Here is a 19,101-nt window from a genome sequence, read left to right as displayed (position 1 = left end):
AAAATAAGCCTGGGGAGTGTGAACGTCTATATCGGGATCGTCACGGGGTGTAGGCCTAGCTGGAGTTACCCAGTCCTAAATTTTATCATGGCAGTGGATATTGTGCCGGAGACGGCAAACCTTTAGTAAACGTTAGTTTGCCGGATATGCACTGAACATGCGCATTTATTGTGTTTTTGTACTTAAAACATTTTCCGGTGACACAAATTTTAGTCTGGCTCCATGCCAATATTATCGTTGTAACTTCGTATTCACAAGATGGGAATCAGACCATTTTATATTAATTTCGGACTTTACTTCCCTTAAAAAAAAAAAACGTTCAAGTAGTCTGGTTCCCTGACTGCACTAAAAATGAAATGGATCAATTTATAAATGCCGGAAAATCGTAAGGTAAGGGAACCAGTCTAGCTATCCTGCACCCATTCATGAACATGTAACCAATAGCAAACACAATTTGGACTGAAAAATGGTAAATTTTGAGCAGTAGTTGCAAAATAGTTAGCTTTTTCCATGGTTTTTCCAACGGTGGTCGGCCGACCACCGTAGGAAATGTACACAAAAATACCATTTTCTTGAAAACGACTTTACATCAGGTGCCATAATTTTACAGGATGCTTTAAGACTGCCATTTACAAACATCCTAGTAAGGTATTTCGCAAAAACTTGGTAGTTTTATTTTTCGATGTTTGCAAATGTTGTATTTTCCATTAACACTGTCAAATGGCATTCATATATTAAGCAGTTGGCTGGGTTTTTTTCGTTTAACTCTTCACTGCATTTTGAATCACTCAAATCAACACTTATGAGCGGAGTTAAAAAAAAAAAACCGGAAACCAAACGAAGCAATAACTAGACACACTTAATTAGCTTACATAAAAAGAATTAGCTTACATATAAAAAACTGATATTGATGATAATAATGTCGTACGACTATTCCTCCTTCTGCAACCAATAATTATATACAACCGCTGTTTTTTTTTTTTAAATGGAATGATTTCGTTTCTTATGGTATACATTACTTAAGTCTTTAAAATAAAACCACCCCCCCCCCTCCCACAGTAATCAGGGCCCAATTTCACGGTGCTGCTAAGTAAAAACAATTGCTAAGCACAAAAAAAACCTGTCTTATAAAAGCAGTTTACCAGCCAAAACTCCACGTGTTTTTCATGCAATAGCAAATTTACAACGGCTGAATACTAATCACGAGCACTATGCATCTCATGGAGTTTTGGCTGGCCGACCTGTTTTTGCAAGCCAGACTTTTTTTGTGCTAAGCAAATGTGTGAACTTAGCAGTCCCATGAAATTGGCCCCTGGAGATTACTAGCAAGGTCAAGCTTAAGTATGTCTGCACATTGTCTGCAAACTGCCTGCACAATTCTGCACAGTTGCCGAGAATTGCCAATCGGCAAAAGCTCTCAACTACGTGCAAATCATGCATGCCTGCATGGCCATGTACATGAGGCAGTCACAGATTGAGTGCACCTGTCACTATATCCAGTGGTGGTTATGGACTTTGAGGACAAGTACTCCTTGCATGGTAATCAAGGAAAAGTTGGGGAAGCTCACTGGAAAGGACATGCCTGTGTAATCAAATGGTGCCTGAAGCCTTACACAAAGGCGTAACAAGTTAGTTTTCGAGGATTTCAAATAAATTTAGCTGGCACAACGTGCCAACGAGTGCACGTGCCAACGAGTATGTACTAATACATATGGGTACTTATTACGGGGTACTGAAAACAGAGAGTAACAAGGGGGACAGTAGTATCCTACAAGTTGGTCTTTAGATATCTTGGTACCGCACATCAGAAAAGCCATAGCGTTAGCGATTTCAAATAGAAACACAGGCGAACAATGGTAGGGAAGCAAAGTGGATAATAGTGGTACCCCATAAACCCCGATGTGGGTGCGCGTGGTGTCAATGTCAGTGCCACCTACCATTTTACTACGGAACCAAGCCCAGTCTAATGTGGCTTTCGCGACGCATTCATGAGCAGCCTTCCGAGATAAAGGCTTCTCGATCAGTTGACGACCAAATATGTTCGCACATACGGCGGGAGTGCATGGTTTGTCCTTGATCGTACCATGGAGCCTTTTTTATAGCTCCATAATCATACAGTCAGGCTATCCCCAATGTATGTGCATCATTGTCCAGAGCCACCTGCCTCACATCAGAAACTGAGTGACGAGTGACGAACCAGTTAAGTGCTAGAGAAATACCTATACTAAGAAAACCACATTAGACAGAGCTCGGTCCAGTAATGTTGTGCATGGTAAGGTAATAAGTATTCTATAAGTAGACTTTAAAGATTGATGCTTCAGACAGCGAGTGTTGAAGCCTGCCTCTCACTAATACGGTCCTGACACTGACATGTCAAATTCAGCAGTGTGGGCTGTCGATTGTGAACTCGGCACGGATTCAGACAATATGGGCAGGTCGTATGACCTATCCTTTTTCCAAGGCACCTGTATGTCACAGGTGCGACCGCAGCAGAGGCGCTTCATGTACGGTGCGAGGGCGGTGCGGACCTCTTCACGTCGCACGCAAAACATGATGAAGACAATCAGGCCCTGAAATGAATGAAACATTCTTGAACAGTTATTATCTCATTCAGAATGAGGTCCAGCACGATCAAAAACACACCTTGCCCCCATGGACATTAAATTCAATAAGGCTTCTGTCAAATTTTTAAAGCTTCTTTACATTAATTCAAACTCATTCATCAAAACCAACCAAGAGGTTTGAGAGACATTTGTTGGGGTGAGGAAGGCTCTCGCCATGGAGGTGACTAATATGCCCTTTCTGTCTAATCCAAAAACTGTGCCATTAGATCTTGCACAGGTGGATAAAATAGTTGGGTTTCTCAAAGCAAATTCTGGAGACAATACGGTTTCATGCTGTAGTATGGAAGATATCCCACCTGAAAGGAGTTGGCCAGACAGAAGATGAAGACGTGCTTGCTTTGTGTAAGTCCCCTACATCTCTTGGTATTAATACTAATACATTGCTTTTTTTTTCTTATTCGTTATAACATACCTTATTAATTTAGAAGAATTCTATGTATATTTTTGCATTACATGTACCATGAGGTGGAATAAAGTAAAGTGAATAAAAGGCAAATTGAACAAGAACATAATTATACCAATGCAAGGCAAGCCCTTGTATCAAACGTTCTTATTGTATTAAAGACGCCAGCTTTCACACAATGCTTCAGAAAGATGACGACAATTTTGCCGATGCAACTGTTAGCCGTAACCCTGCCCAGATCTTTCATCAAAACCAACCCAGAGGTTTGAGAGACATTTGTTGGGGTGAGGAAGGCTCTCGCCATGGAGGTGACTTAGATGCCCTTTCTGTCTAATCCAAAAACTGTGCCACTAGATCTTGCACAGGTGGATAAAATAGTTGGGTTTCTCAAAGAAAATTCTGGAGACAATAAGGTTTCATGCTGTAGTATGGAAGATATCCCACCTGAAAGGAGTTGGCCAGACAGAAGATGAGCTGGAAGGCTTGCGATCCGTCGATGACGACCAGGAACCCAAAACTCCAGGTCAACCCCATGAGGGTGGAGATTCCCACGGCATTCTGGAGGCGTTTGGAGATCTGCTGGGAGCGAGATGCCTCCTTGACCTTCAGGATGCTGCGCATGACCAAGATGAAGGTGATGATGTTGTGGATGAGGATGAGACCAATGGGAGCAAGGAGGCCGAGGAACAGCACAAGATCAGGCTCAAGGAAGCAGCTGAAAGGAGATACAAAGTACATGAAAAACAATAGGAAATTTCACCTCTTCATTGAGACCAGACAGACAATTTCTATTTCGTGATCTGTTTTACTTACTAATCCTCGTTTCTGTAGTGATCAGTTGCTGCAGCCAAGGTGATCGTCAGAACAATCAGTGGAGATCCTGGAAAACAGTTGATTGGGTAAACGTTAACATCTGACAAGGTACGTCATTTATGCATGATTCATGTATTATCATCTTAAAATGATAATAACTATGCAGAGGATATTACAAGAAACTCACCCCAAGCGATTAGGCAAGCCTTGAGCATGTAGTGAGGCGTGTCTTCTGGGAAAACCTTTACTGCACTGACGTACATGTTCCTGGCTTCAACAGCCGTCCACATCAAAGTGCATAAGACAAAGTAGTGGAGTAAAGCTGCAACGAACACACAACCACCTCCAGTACCCTAAAATTAAAACATACAACTTCAAAAACTATTTTTCCCCAGCGACCACAAAATTGCAAAATAATCCATCTTTACACAATATGGAACAGCACTTCATTACACCCCATTTATTTTAATTTCAGTTATTAATTCAATCTTTCAATACAATAAAGTGAACACAATTACAATCAGCAAAGTATTGTCCTCACCTAATGTTTATTCATAAATACCTTAGACAGTTTACCCATTCCTATTGGTCAAGAGCCCGTCACGTGGCTGGTCATAAACGGATGATAAAGACATGGCTGGCTGGTCTTAAACACTTTTCCAGTGTCGCATGAAATTTGGACGCCCATGAAATCTGGTGTCTTTTAACGTTTTATTGGTTGAACGTTCATATTCCTAACGTATGCATCGCACATACGGCGGAAGTGCATGGTTTGTCCTTGATCGTACCATGGAGCCTTTTTTATAGCTCCATAATCATACAGTCAGGCTATCCCCAATGTATGTGCATCATTGTCCAGAGCCACCTGCCTCACATCAGAAACTGAGTGACGAGTGACGAACCAGTTAAGTGCTAGAGAAATACCTATACTAAGAAAACCACATTAGACAGAGCTCGGTCCAGTAATGTTGTGCATGATAAGGTAATAAGTATTCCATAAGTAGACTTTAAAGATTGATGCTTCAGACAGCGAGTATTGAAGCCTGCCTCTCACTAATACGGTCCTGACACTGACATGTCAACTTCAGCAGTGTGGGCTGTCGATTGTGAACTCGGCACGGATTCAGACAATATGGGCAGGTCGTATGACCTATCCTTTTTCCAAGGCACCTGTATGTCACAGGTGCGACCACAGCAGAGGCGCTTCATGTACGGTGCGAGGGCGGTGCGGACCTCTTCACGTCGCACGCAAAACATGATGAAGACAATCAGGCCCTGAAATGAATGAAACATTCTTGAACAGTTATTATCTCATTCAGAATGAGGTCCAGCATGATCAAAAACACACCTTGCCCCCATGGACATTAAATTCAATAAGGATTCTGTCAAATTTGTTAAGCTTCTTTACATTAATTCAAACTCATCGTCCCTGTCAATTACATATTCGTATTGTCTATGTTATACGGAGTCCTTTTTGTTGTTATTATGTACTTTGTTAATTGCGTTTAGATATTTTTGTTGTTGTTCAGGGGACTTGCACTCGACGTGCTTGCTTTGTGTAAGTCCCCTACATCTCTTGGTATTAATACTAATACAGGCCCTGAAATTAATGAAACATTCTTGAACAGTTTTTATCTCATTCAGAATGAGGTCCAGCATGATCAAAAACACACCTTGCCCCCATGGACATTAAATTCAATAAGGATTCTGTCAATTTTTTTAAGCTTCTTTACATTAATTCAAACTCATTCATCAAAACCAACCAAGAGGTTTGAGAGACATTTGTTGGGGTGAGGAAGGCTCTCGCCATGGAGTTGACTTAGACGCCCTTTCTGTCTAATCCAAAAACTGTGCCATTAGATCTTGCACAGGTGGATAAAATAGTTGGGTTTCTCAAAGCAAATTCCGGAGACAATAAGGTTTCATGCTGTAGTATGGAAGATATCCCACCTGAAAGGAGTTGGCCAGACAGAAGATGAGCTGGAAGGCTTGCGATCCGTCGATGACAACCAGGAACCCAAAACTCCAGGTCAACCCCATGAGGGTGGAGATTCCCACAGCATTCTGGAGGCGTTTGGAGATCTGCTGGGAGCGAGATTCCTCCTTGACCTTCAGGATGCTGCGCATGACCAAGATGAAGGTGAGGATGTTGTGGATGAGGATGAGACCAATGGGAGCAAGGAGGCCGAGGAACAGCACAAGATCAGGCTCAAGGAAGCAGCTGAGAGGAAATACAAAGTACATGAAAAACAATAGGAAATTTCACCTCTTCATTGAGACCAGACAGACAATTTCTATTTCGTGATCTGTTTTACTTACTAATCCTCGTTTCTGTAGTGATCAGTTGCTGCAGCCAAGGTGATCGTCAGAACAATCAGTGGAGATCCTGGAAAACAGTTGATTGGGTAAACGTTAACATCTGACAAGGTGCGTCATTTATGTATCTTAAAATGATAATAACTATGCAGAGGATATTACAAGAAACTTACCCCAAGCGATGAGGCAAGCCTTGAGCATGTAGTGAGGCGTGTCTTCTGGGAACACCTTCACCGCACTGACATACATGTTCCTGGCTTCAACAGCCGTCCACATCAAAGTGCATAAGACAAAGTAGTGGAGTAAAGCTGCAACGAACACACAACCACCTCCAGTACCCTAAAATTAAAACATAAAATTTCAAAAACTTGTATTTTTCCCCAGCGACCACAAAATTGCAAAATAATCCATCTTTACACAATATGGAACAGCACTTCATTACACCCCATTTATTTTAATTTCAGTTATTAATTCAATCTTTCAATACAATAAAGTGAACACAATTACAATCGGCAAAGTATTGTCCTCACCTAATGTTTATTCATAAATACCTTAGACAGTTTACCCATTCCTATTGGTCAAGAGCCCGTCACGTGGCTGGTCATAAACGGATGATAAAGACATGGCTGGCTGGTCTTAAACACTTTTCCAGTGTCACATGAAATTTGGACTCCCATGAAATCCGGTGTCTTTTAACGTTTTATTGGTTGAACGTTCGTATTCCTAACGTATGCATGCGCAATACTACCAGTGAATCCATATTTCATAGTCTGAAATTCACACTACATCAGCCCAGCTACGTTTTGCAAGACATCGCGCAGTATGCGCAACGCACAGGCCAATCTCCTTATAAGGTAAGAGGACATTCTATATTATAGTCAAAGGTGTTTCATAAAACATGAAGTAAAATTGTTGAACAAAATGGTTGGCAACGTCCAGTTTTTTATTTGTTTTGATTTTTGGACCGAAAAGTTTTTTTTTTTGACCGAAAAGGTATTGATGAATGGGAATAAATGTGCGTTTGATCGGTATTAAACACTCTGTTTAAGATTGGTTGCAGTCTGGATGGGTGATAACCCGAGATGAACACCCATCCAGACTGCAACCGGTCTGAAATAGAGTGTTTATTACCAACCAAACATACACTGATTCCCTTATTGAACTTCTAGTGTCAATTCACACCTACCTTTGCGTTGTCGACGCCGGCAAGGAACACGATGTACAATATCAGCCAGGCGAAGAACAAGTGGATGAAGATCTGACGAGATTTGCCAGTTCGCAGTTTCCTATGGTTACAGAAAAACATACAAGCACTGTAGGAACGCCTTGCGTGGAAGAAAAACTAAGGACGTGAATCCTGTGAAAGGTTCAGTGTGAAAGGCACTTTTGCTACAAAATATCACATTTTATGCACATGAGTTGCTTGTAATTTTATAAAGTTCCTAATTCATGCAAGGGTTGAAAGTGATTAAAGAGTGTATACATAACATATTGATCACTACGTTGTCCCCCCCCCCCCCCCTCAAAATTTTGAACATGAAATTTTTCCTAGACCCCAGACCACCTTTTCAAACCCCTACGAACCGGTAACGAATGCGATTAAATGCCAAACGTGTCACAAACGAATGACAACACCCAAATGCCCAAAAACGTCGAGCACACGTTAGCTGTATTCGCAAGAGTGCGACAGGGCTTTAGATAGATTGAGAGAGATCTTACTTGACAGCAAGATACACAGTCAAGGTGATGACCAGTGCAATGATGGAGATGGCACAACCGACGTTGGTTATGATATTCAAAACATCCCGGAATACTTTACTTGTTTCCTTCTGTCCATGGACATTCTAGATAAAAGAAGAACAGTAAAAACAGAAACCTTGAATCCTAACACCATTTACTGTTTCCCCTCAGCACTTAAAAGTTGAAAGAGAAAAACAATTATCTGAACTAAAACATTCAGACTATCTCTTTCATTTTTATCTGAAAACATTTGTCCCATGATCTAAAGGGAAGATACAACATTTGCAGACATCACAAAACGAAATGATCAAATAATTACGAAGTACCTTACTGGATTGTTAGGGAATGACAGTCTAAAGCACCCTGTAAAATTGTGGCTCCTGGTGTACTGCCATTTTCAAGAAAAATGGTATTTTCCAACGCTGGTCGGCCAACCAGCATTGCAGAAAATTTGCTCCTAATTTTTCATATATTTAGTTATTCTGCATTTTCTTTGCAATTGATTACACTCCTTTGAAGGAGTACAAGCGTGCTAGACTGATTCTCTGACCTCACGTCCCAAAAGTCTAATGCTCCATTTCATCTAAAATGGGGTCAAGGAACCAGACTGCAAGTACGTGATTGGTTTTCTTGGTTTGTCCAGCATCTACCAGCCCAAAAAGTGAAACAAGTCAGCTTAATAATATTTGCGTTAACATACTTATCCTCCAAATCCAATTATTTCTGAAAACTCCAGCAAAAGCAAAAGTTGTACTTTCCCTTTAACCCCAACTCCCCAAATTTATGGTGGAAGAACCATACTGAATTCTGAAAGTACTTCACTCTGCAGGAAACTGCACATTGCGGTCTTATTTTTCAAAGGATTGCAAACATCGTGGATTTTCAGGGAACAGGGAGGGGTCTGTGTTAAATTCATGCAATTTTTACTTTCCCAACTTACTTTATGGTGAACTTCAAAGGACCTCCAAGAAAAACGTAGGAAACGAACTTCAGTTAGGAAACTTACCACGAGAATGGCAAAGTTGGTTGCATGGCTGCAGTTACAGGACACTGTATCGTTTGTCTCTCTTGCCAGCAAGCAACCCGCTGTTGACCAATCGCCGACTCTGTCATTCAGATCGAAATCCCAGAAGACACACTTGATGGTTCTATTTTGCTCCGTTTCATTAATGGCCGGTGCCTGTTCAACCATGAGATACAACGCTGGACTGTAAACTCAACAATATTAATAAACCAAAAAGTAAGACTACACAACCTACAGAGCTACAAATTAGGATTTGGTTGTCTAGGGTGCTTAGGTCTAACCTATGATGGACTGGCTTCCGTACAGAAGCTCCACGATATCTTAATGAAGACAAGTACCTTGAATTGGATGACCACTGGTTCGGTGAGGTTGACCAACTCAACGTCTTCCACAGTCAGTGAGACGACGGACCCAGCAACCCGGAGGCTGGAGCCGTTCTTCCCTGGGGAGCCTTTGATCAGAGCTGACTTGAACAAGGTGTCATCAGCGTAGACAATGAAACTCGCCCGCAGCGGCTGGGAACCATTTGCTAAAAGGTATTTATAAAAATCAGTGATGTCAGAAAAAGACTTAAGACAGGTTCGCCTTGTCTTAACACCTTTTAAGTTTGTCAAAGGCATCAGCTAGCAAAGTTAAATTGGAGCAAGTCACAATTCAAGCCTAGCAGGGGATGCAGATGACACAAAAATATATCAAGTTGGAAACAAAGTAAACCCAATATTTTTTAATGAGCAAAACTCATTACAGCCCTTCTTTTTTACAATTTTTCTTTTAAGGTAATTGAACAATGCCTTGATCTACGAATCAAAACATGTCTCTACTGAAAATCAGTCTTACCATTGCCGGCCTGTATCAAGTCGACAATGTTAGCCGGTAACCGGATTGAAGCTATCACATCTTGAGGCACCTCACTGGCATTCACCACGGTCGTGACCTTAGTGCCGACAAGACTGCCCTCCTGCGGTGAAGACTGTCCGGTCTGCTGCTTCGGAGCTGACACGAAGGTGAGTCCGTTGGTAACCTGCATTGGGTCCAGACTGACTGCCTCAACGTGGATGGTGTCCTGCTGTATACTGACCGGACCGTCTTGTCTGAGAGTCAAGGCAACTTGAGCCTCAACAGACTGAACGATGGCTGAGGAGCTGCCAGCATTGACCTCAGGAGTCTGGGAGTCAGGAGTCTGGCTGGTGCTCATGATGACATTGCTTACCGTCTGTATCACCAACTCGGTTACCTTCATAAAAATTTATAAATACTTGAATTCCACGAGGTTTACAATAAAACACCTACTAGGTTGGCCCTAGAATGGAGTGTCATGGCCTAGGGGTTAAGAGCACTGGTCTTATCTTCTGGTGTTTCAGAGGCAACAGTGACGTGGGTTCGAGCCCGCCGGCGGACACTTGTGCTCTTAAGCAAGGCACTTAACCATTATTGCTTCGTCCTTCGGATGGGACGTTAAGCCGTAGGTCCCGTGTGTTGCATAAATGCACGTAAAAGAACCCAGTAAACATTTATCGCTAAGAGAAGGGGATTGCCCCGGTGTTTCTGGCCTTCTGTATAATCTCCCACGTGGAGTATTTAGGAGAAGAACCAACCAAGAAGCCGATAACCAAGAATCCTCCAGAAGTTTAGTTAACCATGTTCACTGCCAACCATCTCATGGCAAATAGCTTATTGGGCTGACAATTTGAACTTCTTTTGAAGTCCTATTTTGATAACTTTGGAATTAAGTTTGGTGCGTCGCTTTGCACATTTTCTAGGGTTCGAAGTTTACTTTGGACGTTTGCTCAAGTATAAGCAGGAAGTACATGCATGTGCCATCACTGAGGTAACAGGCTAGGCTCGTTGGAATATCTTCTGCAAATGTTTTGTGAACGATTTCTTTATAAAGAACCACAGCTGATTCTTTATCCTGATTGGCTGAGCCATGATCACATGGTGTCCATCAATAACACAAGCTGGTACTTGAATTTGCATAAACCACTAACTCAGCATTTCCACACTAGTGCCCGGCTACATCAATCAGACAATCGCTTATTATCTAAAGCATCCATGGAACTTTTGAGTAATGCTAACAATACACCACCTCCCTTGACCTTATGCCTGTTTTGTGATCATGCATCTCACGCAGATGAGCACGAGTGCCCTTTGCAAGTCAATATTTCACTTCTTAAGATGCCTGTGTTCCCACTAGAAACCCTTAAAAGCTGAGACGAAATCAATTGGAGTATTTGAGAAGTTTGCCATCTTATTAAGCCACAACATTGAAATCAGTAAAGATTCAAATTTATTAAAGGGAAAATACAACATTTGCAAAGATCAAAAAGTAAAACTACCAAATCATTTGAAATACCTTGCTGGACTGTTAGTGAATGACAGTGTAAAGCATCCTGTAAAATCATGGCACCTGGTATACTGTCATTTTCAAGAAAAGTGGTATTTTTGTATCAATTTCCAACGCTGATCGGCCGATCAGCGTTGGAAAAAACTGTTTTTTTTTCAAATACTGGCCCCAGTTGACCATCGCACTTCTTTGCAATTGATTACACACCTATGAACGGGTACAAGCCAGCTAGACTGGTTCCCTGACCTTACAATTCCCCAATATATGTAAACTGCTCTGTTTCTTCTTAAATGGAGTCAGGGAACCAGACTACAGGAAAATGATTGTTTTTCTTGGTTTTTATAGCATTTTCGAACCCAAAACCTCAAAAAAGTCAGTGTAACTATATTTGCTATATATTTCCAACCCCCCCAATTCCATCCATTTCTGAAAATTACAGCAAAAGCAAATGATGTATATTCCCTTTAACATTCATTTCTCAATTTGTACATATTGCAAGTTTTTATTTTGCTGACATTTTTGGGGGATCAGCTACCTCCGTATCTCCTGATCCTGCCCCGACAATATTCATCAAAATGGTGGAGACCGCTTCCACATCTTCTGCACTTTCAGTTGACTCTGACGTCTGATTGGCCAGAAACTCAACCACTTCATTCACGTTCCCTGGACTGACGTCAATCTGCCAAATACAGAAGACACATTTATTCAGTTTCTCCATAGGACTGTTCAGTCAACTCAGATAAGAATTAAACATTTATAGAATGACAACAAAATACAGATTGAAACAATGATTTTCTGTAAATGTACCCTTCAGGAGAATATTAAAGGTAGATTAAGGAGACATTCCAAGGTCTCCCTAATGCCACAACTATTTAGAGGCAAAATTTTAGGGTTGCAAAAAGGCTAGATCGATTGCTCGTGCGTGGTCCAAAACATGAAGGTTCCAAAATTTGTGGGGGTGGGATAAGGTAAAATGGGGGTTAGGGTCATGAATATTTGAATTTTGTTGCGCACAATCCAATGGGAATGTCTACCTAAGGCCAAAAAAAAAGTCTCTGGTTTCTGGTGTGCACACGCGTCGCCGTAGCCATGCACGTCGGCAAAATGAAAAAGTTTTTTTTTCAATAAAAGATGATGTCTCAAAACCGCCAAACTCATTGGTTTGACTGGAATGCTGCTGCTGCACAATTTTAACATGTTTTTAGGTGGGGTTATGATCGAGAATAAGCTTTATGTGGCCTCTTTGGACTCCCATATATTTGCACTAAGTTTAGTCGGGCACCATTTGCAGGCATCAGCCTACATTTGAAGCAAAAAACAGGTTAAAAAAAAAAAAAAGCTGCGTCGCCGCACCACTTTTTGGGCAAGCTCCATACTAGAAACCGGAGACTTTTGTTTTGGCCTAAGGTACCATTCTCGGTAATTATAATACGTGCTGAATCTTAAACTGTTTTATAACTGTCAAGATTACGTTACGAATGTGTTGTGAATCATCACTTATAAGGGAAACTGACCAGGCACAGTTGTAATCAATAAAGATTCATAAATACCTAAGACAGTTTAGCTATTCCTATTGGTCGAGAGCCCGTCACGTGGCCGGTATTAAACGGATGATAAAGACATGGCTAGCTGGTCTTAAACACTTTTCCAGTGTCACAATAAAATGTGGACTCCTAAAAATCCAGTGCCTCTTACCGTTTCATTGGTTGAACGTTCACAATCCTCACGTAGGCATGCGCAACACTACAAGCGAGTCAGAATTTTATAGTTCTAAATTCAAAACGCAACGCCCCAGGTGCGTTCTGCGTGACATCGCGCAGAACATGTTACGCGCGCGTCAATCTCCGTAAAAGGGTTGTTTACATCTTACTCGCCAGCTGAACACTCCATTATTTTGCTAGAGGGATGTTTCAAAAAGCATGAAGTGAACTTGTTGAACAAAATCGGGATTTTTTGAACGAATTATTTGAAATTTTTTTACGGATAAGGTATTTATGAATGGGAATAAATATGTGCTCGGTCGGTATTTATCACTCGTTTAATACCGCTTAGAGTCTGGGTGCTGATAATTACCCTCACCTCCGGCTCGGGTAATTATCAGCACCCAGACTCTAAGCGGTATTAAACGAGTGATAAAAACCTCCGGAGCACACATTTATTCCCTTATTAAACTAAGAAATGTGACTGTGGCAGAATGTGAACCTGCTGCATACCTCTAGCGCACTGATCTACCCTACAATAACGGAGCTATCTAGCCCTACATGTCATCAAACAGTGTTATAAAGTTGTTCAATCTCTGTTCATGGCACTCTATCCAGTCAGAAGCCTTATACCTGGGTGTGCTAGGACTGATCAGCGGACATATAGACTCTCAACATATGTGATGCCATCAAGCTAAATGATCTGAGTCATTTGTCGGGAATTTTTATTTGGAGATACAGGCCAAAATAAGGCCACTGCATCACATCACTTCATCACATCTCTTGGTGGCCGACTTCCATAATTTTTGAACTAAAAATGGTATCAGCATGCGGTTTTCACAGCTGTAATGCTGATACTGTGCTCTTTTCAAATCTGTAATAAAAAAATGTTTTGACCAGGGTCAACAAACGACTCGTGTAGCTTGATCACATCACATATAAGCTCAAGGGTACAGCACCGTAATGGTGGATCAATTGAACATTTTAAAGGTAACCGGTTCAATTCCAGCTCCAATCAATTCTATTTATATTCTAAAAGGCTGAATTCAAAGCTTACATCAGTGGCGTCTTCCAGAGTTACTTCATTCCTTTCTTCTCCGCAACTTTGAGGTACATGGTTTCCCCATTGAAAATAGTCCGGCGGAGCTAAAACGGAGCAGTTGCGAACAGCTAACGGATCCCCAGCTGTGTGCAAAATTAACCAACATATTATCAAAAGCGTGATATTAGGTTTTTCCAACGGTGGTCGGCCGACCACCGCTGGAAATTTTTACAAAAATACCATTTTCTTGAAAATGACTTCACACCAGGTGCCATAAGTTTACAGGATGCTTTAGACTGTTATTTACCAACATCCTAGTAAGGTATTTCATAAAAACTTGGTAGTTTTATTTTTCGATGTTTGCAAATGTTGTGTATTCCCTTTAAAGTTATCATATTATCATTTTTAGCTTCACAATTGATTGTCGTCTCACCTTTTGATGTCATGAGCGGGCATCTCTCGAACGACTCTGCTGTTATGCCTCTTCTTGTTGCAAGCCACATCAATCGACCATGAAGAGCATCATTTGTGGTGCTGGCTGGACAAAAACCTTAAATGACAAGAAAATATGTAAATATAAATGAGCAAGGAAATATTGCTGTTTTATTATCTTTTCAAGTCTTTTCCTATTTCCTTTCTGTGGACTTATCTCGCAACCCCAAGAATAGAGGTCATTATTGAGGTCACATGCAAATTGCAGGCACACACGTTTCTGCTTCAACCAATACAATACACTCGATTCACAATACAGTGCGCGCCCCAACATTTATCCCTAAAAATGTCCATTTCCGGCTCGTGGGTCGACATCGGTAACTACGCGAAAAAGTTTCCGCCGTTACCGCACTTTGAAGATGGCAGACACAGCGAGTCGCAGATTGATGTGAGTCGACAAAACTGAAGAAATAGTTGAATGATCGTGGCGTCCCATGTTGTGACAAGAAGGGGGAACTGCAAGATTTGATTGTGAAAGCATGTTATATGGGCAAGGTACCATGTTTAAAAAATATAATAAAACAAAAATTAAACAGTACCCTATATAAAAACAAAAAAAATCTCACTCACCGATAACCTGAACCGAGAACAAGCAATTCAAATTCAGGCCGTACTCAAACCGCTGTCGGTAGTTGACAACATGGCTACCTATCTGGAGTTCAACGCCAGGACTGAGGCTTGAGGTGAAGTTGGTTGGTCCGTCCCATCCAGTTACAACCGGTTCCATCCAGTTCACACCGGTACTGGTGGAACCTGGCTTCGCATCGACTGTGAAATTTGCTGGGCACACTAGATCCACCGCTAAATAGGCAGTTTGAATTTAAAAAAAATGCAAGTTAGCAAATAGTGAAGCACCCAAAACTGCACTGCCTACTTATACATTGATGTGTCCATAACCACCCGAGAGCACGGTTTTATGAATTGACTGGCTGTTGGGGACCGTTGAAAGTGACGCTGGGAAGTGCCCACGACACATTGGCAACAGACATGCCAGGATTGGTGACAGTTGTGACACTGGATGGGCAATCAAGGCCAACCCCTAAATACAGAGTATCACAAGAAAAAAATGTACTGCTTCACCGCTAGCTCAAAAAAGAAATGATACCCGAATAATTGATAATTGTAAAAAGTTTTAAAAATAAATCGTACCAGTCACCGTCACAGTAAAGTTACAACTAGCAGCGTTGCCGGCTTGGTCGGTCACTGTGTATGTTACCATGGTAACCCCTCCAACTGAGAAAATGTCACCGGGTCGATGAGTGGAGCTCCATAGCAATGGTGTACTGGGATCGGAGGCTCTCAAGTCGGGCCACGACACGGGGACAGACCTCTGGTTGTTGTCAGCAAGACGAAGTATGTTGCTCGGGCAACCGGTGGTGAAAAAAGGAGGAAGGTTGTCTGAAAAACCAAACAAACAACAAAAAGAACATACCGTTTTAGATTTTGAAAGGATCAAAATGTCAGACCCTGCTTAATATATAAAAAAAAATATACAATCTAATAATTACTTGATCCATGTCTCTTTTCCAATACAAAAAAAATCCACTATGAATACTAGAAGCAGTGCAGAAATGGTTTTCAAAATGTCAGTATTTTGCACATCAGCTCAAATTTTTATTTCAGGATTCTAAACAATTTCCCAGGAACCCATCGGAGACATTTTGCGGATAACACGTCTGCGACTTAATGATTTCTGAGATATGAACCATTACCGTTTTCGCAGTTTCGACCGCTATAACCCTGAGCACAGTAGCAAGTGTAGTGAGGTGCATTCAGTTGGCAGTGTCCCCCATGCTGGCAAACCATTTGTTGGCAAATATTGGCTGAAAGTATAAAAAATCAAAACTAGAGCGGCGAAGCTGCCATGGCTCGCTGTCGAAGGCGGGAAGGGAGGGTTGGGGATGGGCATGATGGAAGGGGATCAGGATTTAGGATGGGGTGCCAAGGTGTAGGGGTCAGTATTATTAAATGCCAACATGCTTCAAGCAGCATTCCAGACTCCAACCAGACTTAAACATAGTGTTTAACACCGACCAAGCACACATTTATTCCCTTATTTATAGATTCTTACCTTTTTGTTTTAAAAATCTTTTCAAAAGTAGGGACTTTATACTGGTGTTTCACACTTCTTTTTTTCCATAATTGTATTTTTGTATAATGTAAATCCTGACATGTCTTATACGTGCATGTATACTGTTTTTATGTGCACACTGGGAAAACGAATTTCACTTTAAAATATTGAATTGAATTGAATTGAACTGAAGTGAATTGAATTGAATTGAATTGAATTGAATTACAGTGTAGCACTACGAAAAACATGCGGTAATTAAAAGGTTCAATTACCTTTAAATATGTGAATCCCTCCAGCCCGTCCAAAGCTTTCCGAGCCGTGAGTCCCGACATGCCTTCCCGAAGCCTCAACACGCAAAATGCTCAGCGAGACCCAGTCAGACCAGTAGATAAAGTCATAGTAGCCGAAGAGATCAAATGGATGAATGCCAAGACTGGTGAGGTCGACAAGAACAGTCCGACCCTGGCCCAACAGATCCGAGTATTCAATGCGGTCGAAACCAGCATCACACCAGTACATCCTTCCCCCTAAAGAACAAGGACATTTTAATGTCTAATTATGTGTAAACTGTCTAATATGTTAGGGAGAGAGGGAAAAGGCAATGAATTCCTGTGTTAATAGAAGAGCGAATAGCACATCTTGGTTAAAATTGATTTCAGTGGCAGTTTTGCTTGTTTTGCTGGGGAACCTAAACCTAATCCTCACAGTCAATAATGTTGCAGGAACTAAACATACATTTGAAGTTGGAATTTTTTATTTTAAAAGGAACAAACTTGCCAATCTGGAAAAAGGAAAAAAATACACAAAGTGAAGGGAAAAAATACACAAAGATTTACCTTCCAGATCGAGGGATATACCATTCGGCAACCATAGGCTTGTATCGATGAGTACGCGACGACCTGAGCCGTCGGTGGCAGATCGTTCAATCTTTGGTGCGGTACCCCAGTCTGTCCAGTACAAATGACTGCAAAAGAAGAGAAGAATGAAACGGGAGTCAGGGAATCATCGCCTCCCAAGTCCTCAACATAAACCAAATAATTTGGCTCCAATGGCCAAATCTAAGCTGGTCCAATGGTGAGCCTCATGTACGTACCTGTTAGCAGGGTCGACTACAATCCCTCTTGGTTCTACAGCTGTGAGGGAAGAGTTTGTCAAGTTGAGAACCACTGATCGTTCCCGACCATCCAAAGTAGCTCTCTCAATCAGATCACTGCCAGTATCCGTCCAATACATCACACGATTCTCAACGTCAAGAGCCAAACCATCTGGAGCTAAAAAGAGATGGCAAGAAAACTCCCTAAATCGATAGTAAAGAAGACTAGCACACACATTAAAGCTGGTTCCAGAATACACACAATTACATTTCATTACTTTATCTCATACATATTCATGATCAAAAGCCGAATTCTCACTGGTCCATTCACCATCACGTGCCAGATGCCATCTTTGCTGTTTACCAAGTGTGCGAGTATTCACGCACAGGGTAAATATGCATGCGTAGTCTGTGCGACAGTCTACTACGCATGCGCTTTATGAAGCAATCGTCGCACTGTTGCACGGGGGAAGTACGCACGTGCTAACATCGCCCTAGCTACACATGAAAAGATGGTTGCACACGTAAATGTTAATTAGAGTTTTCCCAAGCTCAATGACGCCGAACTTGAGAATATTGTGGACGATAAAGATGCCTCCTGTACTAAAAACAGTTGTCCACAAACAACTGTATTTACAACCGTAGTTAATGTACTGTAAACAAACTGACATTTTTGGAGGTTGAGCAACAATATTCTTCTGGTGAGCTGGACAAGTTTCTCCAAAGATTTTTTGCCCGTGAGGTGCATACCGCAACAGGAAAACTTGGCAACTAAATATGTATGAGGTAAAGTAAAACAAATATAACATGGTTTATTTCGGTAGGACAGTCGATATCAGCTCCCCTCGGTATCTCGGGGAGCTAATATCAACTCTCTGTCCGCCCTCAAACCATGTTATATTTGTATACTGATATACATAATGGGCTGGATAGGGTTAATCCTATACGATAGCACTGCCCAGCTCACAAGTTACACTTAGAGTCAGTGAGCCAGTCAGTCCGTCAGTCACTAAGTAAGTCAGTCAGTCAGATAGGCACAAAGAGGACAATAGGGTGGCCCTTTGGAAGAAGAGCAAACACACAATGTCATAAAACCAGCTTACTCTGTAGATCCGTAAACAGAACTTCCACTCCACTTCCGTCTAAAAAGGCACGATTTAAAGTCGACAAGGTGACATCGGTCCAATACACCATGCGTTCTTCTGGATCGTAGTCAATGGCGATGGGTCGACTTATGTTGTCATGGCTACCGTCTAAACCCGGGATGAGAGTAAAATTGAAGGTGTCTGTGGGCGCGACATAAATCCCTGGAGGTTGCAGATTGGCCACAAAGACCAAGTCATAAGGATCTAAAGAAAATTCAAGAAAAAAAGGAACAGGCGAATAAAAAAAAGTACATTTCATGAAGGCCACAACTTTGACAACTCAATGTAGTTAGA

At 41.5% G+C, this 19,101-nt stretch overlaps 2 protein-coding genes across 3 annotated transcripts in view; both read right to left on the bottom strand.

The window, feature by feature from the left end:
* Positions 1-1,920: 1,920 nt before the first annotated feature.
* Positions 1,921-4,189, bottom strand: LOC119730972 (adhesion G-protein coupled receptor G2-like). The gene is made up of 4 exons (XM_038204048.1): positions 4,028-4,189; positions 3,841-3,907; positions 3,472-3,742; positions 1,921-2,570 (listed from the first exon to the last, which is right to left on the bottom strand). Exons 1-4 carry the CDS (start codon positions 4,128-4,130, stop codon positions 2,349-2,351), a joined length of 663 nt encoding a protein of 220 aa, XP_038059976.1. The 5' UTR covers positions 4,131-4,189; the 3' UTR covers positions 1,921-2,348.
* Positions 4,190-4,604: 415 nt separating this feature from the next.
* LOC119730971 overlaps positions 4,605-19,101 on the bottom strand; it is a 28,035-nt gene continuing 13,538 nt past the window's right edge. For both annotated transcript variants that reach the window (XM_038204046.1, XM_038204047.1), the window contains exons 9-27: positions 18,766-19,011; positions 17,663-17,840; positions 17,406-17,533; positions 16,842-17,096; positions 16,211-16,321; positions 15,648-15,896; positions 15,069-15,299; positions 14,440-14,556; positions 14,022-14,149; positions 11,800-11,943; positions 9,758-10,154; positions 9,259-9,449; positions 8,903-9,076; positions 7,876-8,000; positions 7,343-7,442; positions 6,330-6,495; positions 6,160-6,226; positions 5,791-6,061; positions 4,605-5,115 (exon numbers count right to left, since the gene is read on the bottom strand). In XM_038204046.1, the coding sequence (XP_038059974.1) occupies positions 4,894-5,115; positions 5,791-6,061; positions 6,160-6,226; positions 6,330-6,495; positions 7,343-7,442; positions 7,876-8,000; positions 8,903-9,076; positions 9,259-9,449; positions 9,758-10,154; positions 11,800-11,943; positions 14,022-14,149; positions 14,440-14,556; positions 15,069-15,299; positions 15,648-15,896; positions 16,211-16,321; positions 16,842-17,096; positions 17,406-17,533; positions 17,663-17,840; positions 18,766-19,011 (3,500 nt within the window). In that variant the 3' untranslated portion in view covers positions 4,605-4,893. The remainder of the gene's footprint in view (positions 5,116-5,790; positions 6,062-6,159; positions 6,227-6,329; positions 6,496-7,342; positions 7,443-7,875; positions 8,001-8,902; positions 9,077-9,258; positions 9,450-9,757; positions 10,155-11,799; positions 11,944-14,021; positions 14,150-14,439; positions 14,557-15,068; positions 15,300-15,647; positions 15,897-16,210; positions 16,322-16,841; positions 17,097-17,405; positions 17,534-17,662; positions 17,841-18,765; positions 19,012-19,101) is intronic.

Source organism: Patiria miniata, unplaced genomic scaffold (assembly GCF_015706575.1).
Source record: "Patiria miniata isolate m_02_andy unplaced genomic scaffold, ASM1570657v1 HiC_scaffold_22, whole genome shotgun sequence".
Classification (NCBI taxonomy): domain Eukaryota; kingdom Metazoa; phylum Echinodermata; class Asteroidea; order Valvatida; family Asterinidae; genus Patiria; species Patiria miniata.
The sequence above is the reverse complement of the archived record's forward strand: the minus strand, read 5'-3'. Positions and strand labels throughout refer to the sequence as shown.